Source organism: Chelmon rostratus, chromosome 18, assembly GCF_017976325.1.
Source record: "Chelmon rostratus isolate fCheRos1 chromosome 18, fCheRos1.pri, whole genome shotgun sequence".
Taxonomy (NCBI): Eukaryota; Metazoa; Chordata; class Actinopteri; order Chaetodontiformes; family Chaetodontidae; genus Chelmon; species Chelmon rostratus.
In genome coordinates this window covers 14014591-14027348 of record NC_055675.1, presented here as the reverse complement: position 1 = coordinate 14027348, position 12758 = coordinate 14014591, and the positions used below count along the sequence as shown (strand labels likewise).

At 39.4% G+C, this 12758-nt stretch overlaps 1 protein-coding gene across 1 annotated transcript; it reads right to left on the bottom strand.

The window, feature by feature from the left end:
* Positions 1 to 4758: 4758 nt before the first annotated feature.
* LOC121622422 (hydroperoxide isomerase ALOXE3-like) lies at positions 4759 to 11412 on the bottom strand. Its single transcript, XM_041959381.1, has 13 exons — positions 11266 to 11412; positions 10164 to 10368; positions 9963 to 10044; positions 9491 to 9594; positions 8757 to 8929; positions 8442 to 8585; positions 8102 to 8305; positions 6814 to 6900; positions 6511 to 6677; positions 6247 to 6368; positions 6015 to 6115; positions 5235 to 5405; positions 4759 to 5142 (listed from the first exon to the last, which is right to left on the bottom strand). The coding sequence occupies exons 1-13, from the start codon at positions 11410 to 11412 to the stop codon at positions 4963 to 4965; spliced, it is 1887 nt and encodes a 628-aa protein (XP_041815315.1). The 3' UTR covers positions 4759 to 4962.
* Positions 11413 to 12758: the final 1346 nt, after the last annotated feature.

Below are 12758 nucleotides of genomic sequence, written 5' to 3'. Positions count from 1 at the left end.
GCTCAGAGGTTGCCATGAAATAGCTGTAGGGGCCAGTGACTCGGAGCATTGCCCTGTGTCCCTAATAATAATAATAATAATAATAAGAAACGCGCAAGATAACAATAGTGACTCGGGGCAAAGTCCTGAGTCACTATTGTTATCGGACCTGAGTCAAATTATGTGTAAATAAACAGCCTTTTACATATGTATGTACAACCGCCGATTGTGACAAAACACTAACTCCTATCAGAAAAGATCATGCATGTGTACATTTACAGCTCTGGAAAAAAAAATAAAATAAGGGACCACTTCAAATTTATCATAAATTAAAAGTATTCAAAAAGTGTTAATTCCCATTTTCAACCCTCTCAGTGCCAGTGTTTCTGTGGCTTTCTCCTTGTCTGTCTCTGTTGATCACCTCAGCTGTCTGTGTCTGCTTCTCTCCTCTGCCTTATGTCTCTGTTAACATGAATTAACTGAATCAATAAACATGAATGAATTTAATGGAAATGAACCATCTCTATTATCATCCAAAGTTTCCTTTTACTAACAGAGCTAACAGCGCTAACACTAACGGTGCTAACAGAGCTAATGGAGCTAACGCTAACAGAGCTTACAGAGCTAACACTAACAGAGCTAACAGCTAACGGCGCTAATAGAGCTAACAGTGCTAATGCTAACAGAGCTAACGGTGCTAACATTTCTAATAGAGCTAGCAGAGCTAACAGTGCTAATGCAAACAGCGCTAATGCTAATAGAGCTAACAGCGTTAACAAGGGGGCGGGGGGGATGGGGTTTTCATTATGCATTTGTCTGTGTGTGTGTGTGTGTGTGTGTGTGTATCTGTCGTGTGTGACTGCCTTTGTGTGTGTCTTCGTCTGTGTGTGTGTGTCTGCTTGAACGACACGTTTATCAAATTGTCCTAAGTATTTTGAACAAGCATCCCAACCAGTTCCTACATGGAGGTGTGTCTGAATGTGTATGTGTGTGAGAAGAAAGGTTTGTCTACAAAAAGATCCAAAAATTATGTGTCTCCTATTCACCTTTTGGATTTTACGGCAATTTTAGAAAAACATTTCAGGTGATTTCTCACTGGCTCTTTCACTCTAACTGGTGAGGTCATCCACTCTCGGGGGAGAAATTCTGAGAATGTTTTGAGAAACTTTATGGTCTTGAGATGGTCATAGCTCGAAAACCATAAGAGATATCAAAAAATGTGCTGAGGTTCATTTTGAGCCGACAAAATTATCTATGTTTTAAAGTTTGAATGAAGTCTCTAGGAGAAAGTATGGCGAAGCAGCAGACAATTGAAAAAGGCTGAAATTTGAGGAAATTTCCCATTCATTTCTTATGGGAAATTCTTCACAGTTTTTTGCGTATAACTTTGCGAATTATTGACGAAAGAGCTATAAAAGTCGTTGCACACCATTCCCGATTGAGCCGCACGTTTAGATATATAGTTTGCGAATATAATTATTGCTATAAAAATATATAGTTACGCTCGAGCCACTCGCCTTCTATAGCTCTTTGAGCTATAGAAGGCGAGTGGCTCTTGCGTTGCCTCGTGCCACTAAATACTCAGAGTAGACCTGCCACTTACATTTGAAGCACTATACCTGGGGAGATTGGACAAACATATTTATAGAATAATGTTGGTTGCAAGCAAGAACGCACTTACTAGAAAGTGGATGAAGAATGTGGCACCAAAGATTGATGATTGGCTCGAGGTTATGCACAATATACATGTGATGGAAAAGATGACTTTTTCTGTGAGGCTGGAGGTGGACAAATTCAAAAAGATTTGGGAAAACTGGATGGAATATGTAAAACCAATTAGGCCAGATTTTGTTTTAAATGTGATTTATGGGAAGAAACCCTAGCTCATGGCTACAGAAGTTGAAGTTTTACTGACTTAATTTTTATGTCTTTCACTTTATTCTTAACTATTATTTCGCTATTATTATTACTTTTTTGTAAATGGAGACTGAGTAAATTTTGACAGCAGCTTTTGTGAGGCTTTCATCTGGACTGCTCCGCTCGGGTCCCAGTGGCCCATTTCTGCACGCGAACCCAAAACAAAGACCTCCACGTCCGCAGACTCCGGAGTTAGAATGACGCCGAACCGGAATAACATGGGAATAACCCATAACCCTACTGGACATCACATACTGTGGTATTCAATTCAGGATATAAGCCATTCTTTGAAGAATAGGAATGGACCTGCTTCCTGTCATCATTTGCGACGATAAATGCAGCAGTCTAAACTTTGAGAACTATTATTATTATTATTATAACTTTATTTCGATCACGTAAACAACAATAAAAATCAAAATAAAAGCACACATGTATACATGCATACATACATAGCTATACATTCATAGTACCTATATAAATAATAATAATCATAAGGAATCATAAGGAAATAAGTGCACATTAAAAAAACAAAAGACAAAAACAAAAATAACCCACAAAACAGTAACTTCTCATAAGCAACGTAGTTTACATGAGCGAAAGGGAGTAGGAAGAAGTATAAACTTATCTAATCCTACCCCTATAATCTTAACAATTAATATGTTCTAATTAATTTCATTACTTGTAATTAGGGACACGGGGCACGCTCCGAGTCACTGGCTCCTGCAGCTCTTCATATTACTATCCCGCGCGTTTCTTCTTATTAGGGACACGGGGCAACGTCCCGAGTCACTGGCTCCTACAGCTATTTCATAGCTGCAGGAGCCAGCCACTTATTACTATCCCACGCGTTTCTTCTTCTTCTTCTTATTAGGGACACAGGGAACGCTCTGAGTCTCTGCTGCAGCAGCCTGCAGCAGCCACTTATTACTATCCCGCGCGTTTCTTCTTATTATTAGGGACACGGGGCAACGTCCCGATTCACTGGCTCCTACAGCTATGAAATAGCTGCAGGAGCCAGTGACTCGGTGACTCGGGGCACGTTTCTTCTTCTTATTAGGGACACGGGGCACGCTCCGAGTCACTTATTACTATCCCGCGCGTTTCTTCTTCTTATATCATCATCATCTTATTAGGGACACGGGGCACGCTCCGAGTCACTTATTACTATCCCGCGCATTTCTTCTTATTATTATTATTATTAGGGACACGGGGCTACGCCCCGAGTCACTGGCTGCTGCGGAGCCAGTGACTCGGAGCGTGCCCCGTGTCCCTAATAATAAGAAGTCTAAAAATGATCTGAAAATCTTCTCTTTTTCTCGTCGCTACGGCCACAAATTACACTCTACACGCATAATTTTGGGATCATTTTGTAGACAAACTTGTCCTCTTTCATGCGATGTCTTCGAAAAAGCTGAAAGACTTACTGAATTTAAATGGTGAGACTTTTTGTGCAGCCAGCTCCCTCCTGCTCTCCCATTGACTCCAATGTAAAAATTCAGAGCTGTTTTGTCAGAAAAGCAGAAATGCCTCCTGTCTTTACATCGCCATAAAACGAAAAGTTGTTGTCTCAGGAATAAAACAAGATGATATTCGGACTCAGGAAGGTCTCGGGAGTCCGATGATCTATTGTACACTCTGATAGGAGGTACGGTTCTCTCCTGGGGGGGCTTTGTTTAGGAGGTGCGCAGAACCCAAATCTCACTGCATACTGCCTGCTCTCTGCATGCTGCCTGCTTCTAACCGCCCCAAGTTGTCATGGCAACCTCTGAGCTGAACCCACAGGCACAGCTGAGAGCAATTCATTAATCAGGGACTGACTACCTCTGATATCTGCTGTTTTCTCAAATTGCAGCCTTTTTCAATTGTCCGCTGCTTCGCCATAGTTTCTCCTAGAGACTTCATTCAAACTTTAAAACGTAGATAATTTTGTCGGCTTAAACACACCCCGTGTCCCTTTCAAAATTTCCCAGAGGGAATTTTCTTGTTTATTAATAATAATAATAATTGATATAATAAATTAATTTTCATAACACTATGTATCATTTCCTGCCACATTTTAATTTAAATAACAAGCAAACACTTTGTGTAAATTATTCAATGTACCTCTGGAGAATCATTTCTTTATGTCTTTTTTTAAACAGAATTATACTTGAACTGTTTTTGATTTCAGTGCTCAAATAATTCCACAGTTTTACTCCACAAATGGTGATACAGAAACTTTTCTTTGTTGTGCGAGCTCTGCCAACCTTTAGATTTGATTTCCCTCTTGAATCATAACCTTGCTCTCTTTCATGAAACATTACTAACATTACCCCTCAACTCACAAACTGTCTGCAACTCACAGCACACGAGTGGGTCAACTTGATTACGACCTTGGTGTTAGCTGGTGTCGCATCGCCTGGGTAGAGTTTGCCATTGAATAAAATAAGTCCATTGGTGACTCAGTGGTTTACGCTGGGTATATGCCAAGACTTGAGTACAGATTTTTTTTTGGGTGCGTCATGTCAAGTCACAGTTTTTAAGGTTAAGAAGTCCTGTACCATATGTAGGCAGGACACAAGAAACACAGAGGTAATAACACACATTAGTTCACCTTTATTTTGATATTAATAATCATGCATTTCTGTTATACGTTATAAAGTAGCCTTCCAATTACATAAATTTGTGAATATCGTGCAGCTTTCTATCTATCTATCTATCTAAAAAAAAAAAACACATTAAAGAAAACCTGACGTTAAATTGCTTTTTTCAAATGCGGACAGAAAACATAAAGAGGAACTCTGCTCTGAGCCAGAACTCTGATATAATTGAAATCATCTTAACTAGCGTTAAACACAAGATCGTTCACTTGTAGAAGTCGGAAACAACAAAATCAGCTACAAATCCCCATACAACCAAAATATAGTCCTCTAGTCCCAGCATGCAATACCTCACTACATGTTTCTAAAACCTCACCTGCTCAGTGCATTACATTCAGAGTTGAACACGTCTTGCCAGCATGCAAGACAGGTGTTGAGTTAGGTATGAATACAATTACCCACTGCAGACGGGCTCCCTCAGACTTTCTTAAGTAGCTACACTGTTCTCTATCTGACTAGGATCCAGATAGGTGTAGGGTATTTCAAGCTCTGAGTTTCTTTTTGCAATTGCCTCACTGAGGGAGGACAACTCAGCTTGAAATTCCTTAATCATCTGCTTCGGGGCAGGCTCATTGAATCGTTCTTCAGGGTATGCCCCCAAGACAACCTGTCAAAATGCCAAAATGAAACAGTCGATCAGACTGACTATTGAGTTCGCGATTGTTTTAGAGCACTGTCCAAAAAACTTCCCAAACTTACCATGTCAGAGTACTGTTCCGAAAGTGTCCGCGCCATTGCAGCAAAAGTGACCGTCTCTCCAACATTTGGGAGGGTCTCCATAATTGTCTTCATGCTTGACTGCCCCTTAGTGGTTGGAGGAGGTTTGTGCAGCAGGAGCGAGCCATTGGGTACCCAGGAGCTATAGTCAAACTACATTATGAAAGAAGTTTCAACATATCACTGAATTTTTATATATCAATACAGAACAACTGATAAACTACAATTAATCGACAAAGTGAATGCAAAACTGCAAGAACTGCACTTCACAGAAGTTTGTGTAAAACAAATAATTTTGATGAATTTTGAGCAGATTATGTCCAGTGAATGTTGCATCACAGGTTTGTTTTCTTGATGTTTTTAATAACTTTTTATGCAATTCTCTCTCTGTATTATGTTATTATTTTTTTTTTATTATTTGCAGTCCTACATACGTAGCAGGCTTCTTTTTTGGCAAATACAGTGTTTTCCACTTTCTGACTCTTGGCCATTGTTCTGTTAGCTCTTTGGATGTCAATTTCATTCATTCATTAAATGCTGAGTCATAGGCCTACAGTATTTTTTTAAGGGTCCCCTTAAACTCCAGAAGGCCTTGCAACTCGCAGTGACACTTTGGTGACCTCTAGTCGGGGACCCCAAAGTTGAAAGCCAGCGGGATAGAACACATTCTGGATCTGCCACACATTCCAAGTGTTTGATCAATTATCAAGTTTGTTTAAAGTTTAAGGAGCTTTCTGTTTTCAAAGCTGTTTATTGGCTCACCTGCCCGTTATTGACTGCAGCATGTTGAGCCGTCATTGTGAAGATCACCATGGTGATGAACTTGACCACTTCCTTGACAGAGCGAAAGCTTGCTGGAAAGCCTGTTGGCAGCACAATCATTATCAGTTAATCATTGCTATTCACTGCGTACCTGAAAAACTTGCTGTGCAAAATGCTATAGGCTACTATACACACAGGTCGTGTTTACAAATGACTTCAGAACATTAAATACCTGAAGCTTTGTTTCCTAAGAAGCCATGTGTGAATATCTCACTGATCCATTCCTGCAGCTCAGTGTCTTTCTGGACCTCTCTGTCTGAGGGATAATAGTACTCCACTATGGCCTTCACAAAGCTGGTGAACACAAAATAATTAGATTTTAAGGTTTAGATTTAGGTCACATTTATATGTGAAAAAAGACAGAAGGGCAGACACATTTATGGCTGTTTGCTAAATAGATCAGTTTGGGCAGTTGCAATATTTTCTTAAAGGTAACCTGTTAATGATGTTCCACAGCTTCAGGCCATCATCTCTGTAGTAGAAGTTGGGGATAGACTCAAGTCCTCGTGCAGCAATATTCTCTGGCAGACAGAAGGTGCTGTAGGTCAGTTCAGAGAGAGCCCTTCTCATGAGCTCTATTACCCCGTCGGTTCCAAGAGAACTCTAATAATCAATAATGCATAAACATTACCATCAGACATGGTTTTTGAAGTAAAACAAAAGAAAGTTGGTTTTGCAATGGTGCAATATAGATGGCATAATCTGAATATTTAGAAAAATGTAAATTAAAGGGTCATACTATATTTAAAGCTCCACCAGGTCCAAGAAGAGCGGTGCGGCCTGTAGTGTTTATGTGGAGAGTGTATCGGAAGTGTGGGAACAGCAGCTGTGCAGATAGAGGAAAGAAAATTTGAGGTAGTTTCTTCAAACAACAGGCAGCACATCATTCGATTACCAAAGGAAGCCATAACGAAACAAAGCTGAAAACAGGTTTTCTTCTTTATTGCTTGTTCCTAATATTTATCTGTGTAATATTATTCTTTGAAAACAAAACAATAAAAAGTTTATATTGTTCTGTGCTATATATTATGGGGAGATAAACATAGAATATAAGTTAATATAATTTAAGTATAAAGTTGTGGGGTGCCTTGGTTGTGTAGAGGTTTAAGGGGCTGACCACACAATCTCAGCATCCCTGTTTCAAGTTTAAACAGGGACCCTTATTGCATGCCTTCCTCATCTCTCTCTCTCCTCATTTGCTGTCTCAATGTCTTTGTGTCTTCAATGACACTGTGATTATCTGCTTCTGGTTTATTGGAGTTTCCCAGCAACAGCTGAAAGAAAATCAGGGAAGCAGCCTTTGCCAACTACACGCCAAAGCTCTGGAACATATGACAGATAGATATCAGGGGAGCCAGGTTGCTCAATATTTTTAAAAGAAAGCTAAAGGCCGTTGTCTTTCCTTTTCTTTAGCAGGGCTAAAACTTTCCTGATACAAGCCAGATACTTGTGTTTGTCCTTTGCCTCGCAGTTATGCACAACTGCACTTTTCAAATGTGCTGTTTTACTTGTTTCAATGCATCTATGCATGTACTCTGTTTATTTTCCATCTTGTGCTATGCATTCTCTCTATTCTATTTTTATCTATATTGTCATTGTTAGTACCAAGTGGGTTGTTCTTTCACTTTTATGCATCTTCATCTCATTTTTACTGTTATTATGCTGCTGCTGCACTGCAATTTCCATTTGCAATAAAGTTTATCTATCTATCTATCTATCTATCTATCTATCTATCTATCTATCTATCTATCTATCTATCTATCTATCTATCTATCAAGTGTTTATCTTATTTTATGTTGATGTTTTATCCCTGTTTATTCAGTGTCTTTTTTTATGTGAAGCACTTGGCAAACATGATTTCTTTGTTACAAAGAAACAAACTAATAGCTTTCAAATAAAGTTATCAGTGAAATTAGACATAGACAAAAATCCAAAAATAACTGAAAAATGAGTCAACAATAATCAGCCCGGATCAAGGCAATAGAAAAAAGTGCACCAGCACTGTGATTACTGCTGTGTAATTGTACCTTGTAGAGGGGATGAATCACAGGGAAGCTGCGGACCGTGGCGAGAATGTAAACTTCTGCCAGAAAGTGAGTGTTCATGAGGTGATGGACTGCTTCATGATCAATTAAATCTGCACTTTTAAAAAACATCTTGGCTAGCAGCCAGTCCGTCTCCGTGTCACTGGGCAGAAAGATGGGGTTCTCCTCAGAGGGTTGTTGATGCAGCTGGAATATGTGAAACACTCATTTCATTTTTATATAAAATGGTGTGACAGGACTTATAAAAACATACCAGTGTGCTACAGAATGTAATATTTATATCTGACTAGACCACATGATTAAATGCTATATCAGTGAATACCTGTATTGCTATTGGCATCAGCTTGTTGTTTGGGTTCATGTAGAACAAACAGAATCCACCAGTCACGTGCAGAGTTTCACCATTATAGGTTCTAGGTGGTATTCCATCCATCTTCTTCTTGTCACAGAGGAAGATATTGCCTTTCTGTGTGGGGAAGAAAGGCAGAAGTGTTTCAGACAATATACAAATCACCTCCCAAGGCTAAGATTATCAGAATATATCAAGACAATATGAAGAGGTCTAACTGTTGCCCAGTGTTTTAGTGCTGGAATCCCAAAACAAAGTGCAAAGAGTATTGCCACTTATCTTCCATACCTTCATTTCACTCTTCAGAGAGCTTCCCTTTTCCAGGAATGGCTTTACCATCTCCTCTGTCACTGGAAAGTTTCGGGGAAGCACTGTGCACCTCTTGATCACGTTGGGGTTGGTTGCGTTCAGAAACTGGTATCCGTAAAAGTCATCTTCCTTCCAGTGTTCTGCAACATAGTCTGTAAGAATTGCAATTGGCAAATATAATATCTAATGTCTGAAATGGTTTTATTTCTTTGAAGTACAACATGGTGATCATGGTCAATTATCAAAAAGAAGTTACGTTAGCTTGACATGGACTGAAGATAAACAAACTGTTTAGCAGTTGACTCTGCAAAGTTGTGCAAAAACAGTTTTCTTGAAAACATGCAGGTATGTTGCATCGTGGATGCACTCTTGTTGAGGATGTTGGGATGGTGAAACAGAAATATAAGAAATAATGCTTCACTGGACAAATTTAGCCCATCTGCTAAGTCACATCTCCCAAATTGCTGAGACAATGATTAGCAGTGCAAGTTGAAACAGGAAGCTGCACTAAAAAACAGTCCCATCAATCTGCCAACTTCTGATAGTTAGTAGACAGTAGAGAGTGAGATCACTTGTCGGTAAGCTAGAAAGAATTGTTTCAGTGCACTGATTATAGTGTGTCTTTCAAATGCTTATGTGCAGTCGCCTGTTATTATAAAACTGTGACAGGGTGATTGCTGTGGTGAACTTGAAAACTGGAAGAACAAATGTACCTGACATTGTAGTCCTTTTGTACCAGAAGATTTTTTTCATGTCTTCAATGCTTTCCCATTTTTCAGCAGAGCCAAGCAGCCCCTTAAGCACGAGTTCAATTCCACTGAGGTAAGACAAGCCCAAAAAAAGGGAAGACGTAATACAGGATTAAACAACATGCTGACATCAATGCTTCAAATGTGCTTTTTGCCTCGAAAGAGAATACGACTATATTGGAACTTGGTGGTGTCCATCATATGCATCTATATAGACCCACGTTATCGCTTGTGTGCTCAAGATGTCATGTAATCTGGATGCAGAGAAGCGAACTTCAGATGGTAACTCAGACGCTTCCTCGCAGCTGTTAATGTGGGGTAGTCCTTCAGCCATAATTTTCCATCTAACAAAACAAACAAGCAATGTTACCGGAAAGCACAGAGACTAAACAGTAGTTGTGGCTTGAAATACAGCACGACACACATGAAAACTTACTGGTAAAAGCTCTTTTTAAGTGCCAGCTCCATTTCCCGATGTTCAATCAGCAGGGGATGCTTCTCCTCAAAAACCTTCATGGCTGAGACATGAAAAGAACAGAACAGCATTCAAATTTTTACAGAAGTTGTCAAAAAATAGAAATAAAAAAGCTTTATATTAACTAATCTCTAAACATTTTCTGGGTAATTTGATGCAGACCTCTCCCTCCCCTCAGCTCTACCATCTCTCCCCTGGAGATCCATCTGTAACAGGGGAAAAGAATGGCGTCTCCCTCTGGAGTGGTCACCACCAGTTTGGATAAGTACCACTCATTTTCTGGGAGGAGGAAGAACGGATCCTTCTCCACCTTCACCAGCAGAAGTTCCCCCAGAGACAAACTGGATTTCACCGTATAAATCCCTGTCTGGAAAAAAGGGTGAAGGTACTTTATAATGTCTGTGATAAAGCAGAAAATAATAATGACTTTATTCTATTATTAATCAATGGTGTAGGTCTCTGTCTTGGAATAGAAATACAGATAGTAATAAGATTAGCTGAGATGTTCCAGTCACAGATCCACACTCATTTGTGTACGTTGGACCCAAAACTAGAGACTTGTACAATGGTGGAGTAGGTCAAGTATGCTTCTATAGCATACGGTAAACTAAAACAGCATATGATCGAAAAAGTGCAAATACACTCACAAACAGTATAACACAGTTAAACACGCATGTTACACTTAACACAAACACATTTACCCCAAAATATTTAGTAAAGCATATAATAGGCAAGCATTTAAGCCTGGATTGTCCTCTAAAGTTGTTGCTGTACTGTAAAAAAATATAGAAACAGGGATTTGCATTAAAGCACACATAGTGATAGACAGTTACGCCAACTGGCTGTGAAAGCCCTGTTTTTAACAGCACAATGAATCCTTTCAGAGAATATGAGGGCTCTTTACAGCAGTTATGAGTTAGACTGACAAGTGTGAATGAAATTTGGTGAGTTGAGAAAACCAGTGTGACAGGCTGGATGCAGAAAGATTTATTTTGAAATATCTTGAGAAATTTGGCAATTGAATTATGAATTGAATTAAAGTGCTAACCAGATTGCCACACGATTATACCAATTGCCATATAAAGTTAATGGCAGTAAATTGAATACAAGTCAATGTAATGTACTCAAATGAGTCATTCGATAGATGCAACTACTATCACAAGATTATACTATATCAATAAAAGCACAGACAAAAACCATTACAATGTCCTCAACCGAATTTGGGAATCACAATCAAAGCAGTTTCCAATTGGACTGAACTTACTGTCCCCGCTGTGAAGTCGATACCATAGTTGTCCAACTCAGTTCGGTCACTCTGCCCTTTACTTCCAAATAAAGTGACATATATGTGGTCCGATGTTCCTGCACTTTGCAAGTTACCTGTCGTCACTTCTACCTTGTACTCGGCCATGGTCACTCAGTGGAAACTGCCTGTAAATTGCAGACTGAATGCTCCAGTACTCAGTACTACTTCTCTGTGGGCTGCCTCTTTTGTACCCCCCCCCCCCCTCTATTTACCATTGGTGGTGTGACTCTGAACTTTGTTGTGTTTCCAGTTTTTTTAGTGTCTATAACTGTCATGGGTTGAAGGGTAGTGAATCGGTCACTTGAACATTTGCTTTACACCTGAGTCTACATTGAGTGACGTCTCTGCATTTGTAAAGGTCAACAAGTTCACTTCATAAGCACATCATGTACTGCAGGACGGCTGCTGTGCTTGACACCTCAGTAGAACACTCTAATTAAACCAAATGATAGTTATGGTAATGGTTGTGATTATTCCTAATACTGTTACTCTGACATCTCTGTGTGGAACTTGCATTGTACCACTGTACATTCTCTTTCCTCCTGCTCTTTGCCACACTGTCTCTTCGTCAGTCCGGTTGATGTAGTTGGCTGTCTACCCAGAGAAGGGAGTTTTTTCTTGCCACCATGTGCTTGCTCGAGGTGGGAATTGTTGTATCTCTGTAAATAATGTATGTAAATAATGGAATGATTGCTGACTAGACCTGCTCTTTGTGTTAAGTGCCCTGAGATATCATCTGTTACAAGACATTGCCATATATAGGTAAAACTGTCTTGACTTGTCTACTAGAGAGAAAATTCTTGTGTAAACCTCTGCCAAGACTACGTCTAAGACTGCACGGTCCTCTGAGACTGCACGGTCCTCTGAGACTGTACAGTCATCTAAATATGTGTTATTTTGCTGTGAGGTCCAGCGATGCTATGCTTCAGAACTCATCTGCACTGAGCCCTCACCAAACCTAATAGTTTTTTTATTGTAAATTTCTCTATTTTACATTTATGATTCTTGACTTTTGTTGTTGTTGTTTTTTCTTTTGCTGTGCTTATTGTTATGCACTAAAATACCAAGGCAATTTCCTTGTGTGAAAACCAACTCAGCAATACACCTGATTCTTCTGATTGTGATGTGCAGTGACATACACATAGTAAATGACAGTCTATGAAAGTGTTTGGAATACATACTGTCATGTCCTGTGGAGTGGACATGACAGGCAGGCTCTTGGATTACTGAGTGAGGCATTCTTAGACCCAAATTTGATGTTCATGCATGTTCCTGGAATGTGTATGAAATTGCATGCACACGTACCTCTGCTAGTTGTACTTACATGTACTACTAGCAGAGGTGTTAGTCAGTATCACTTCATTTCACTGTAATCTGTCACTCTGCTTGTTTTTTTTTTCCAAATTTTTTATTGGCATTTATTTGTTATTATATTAAAAACAAATTAAATG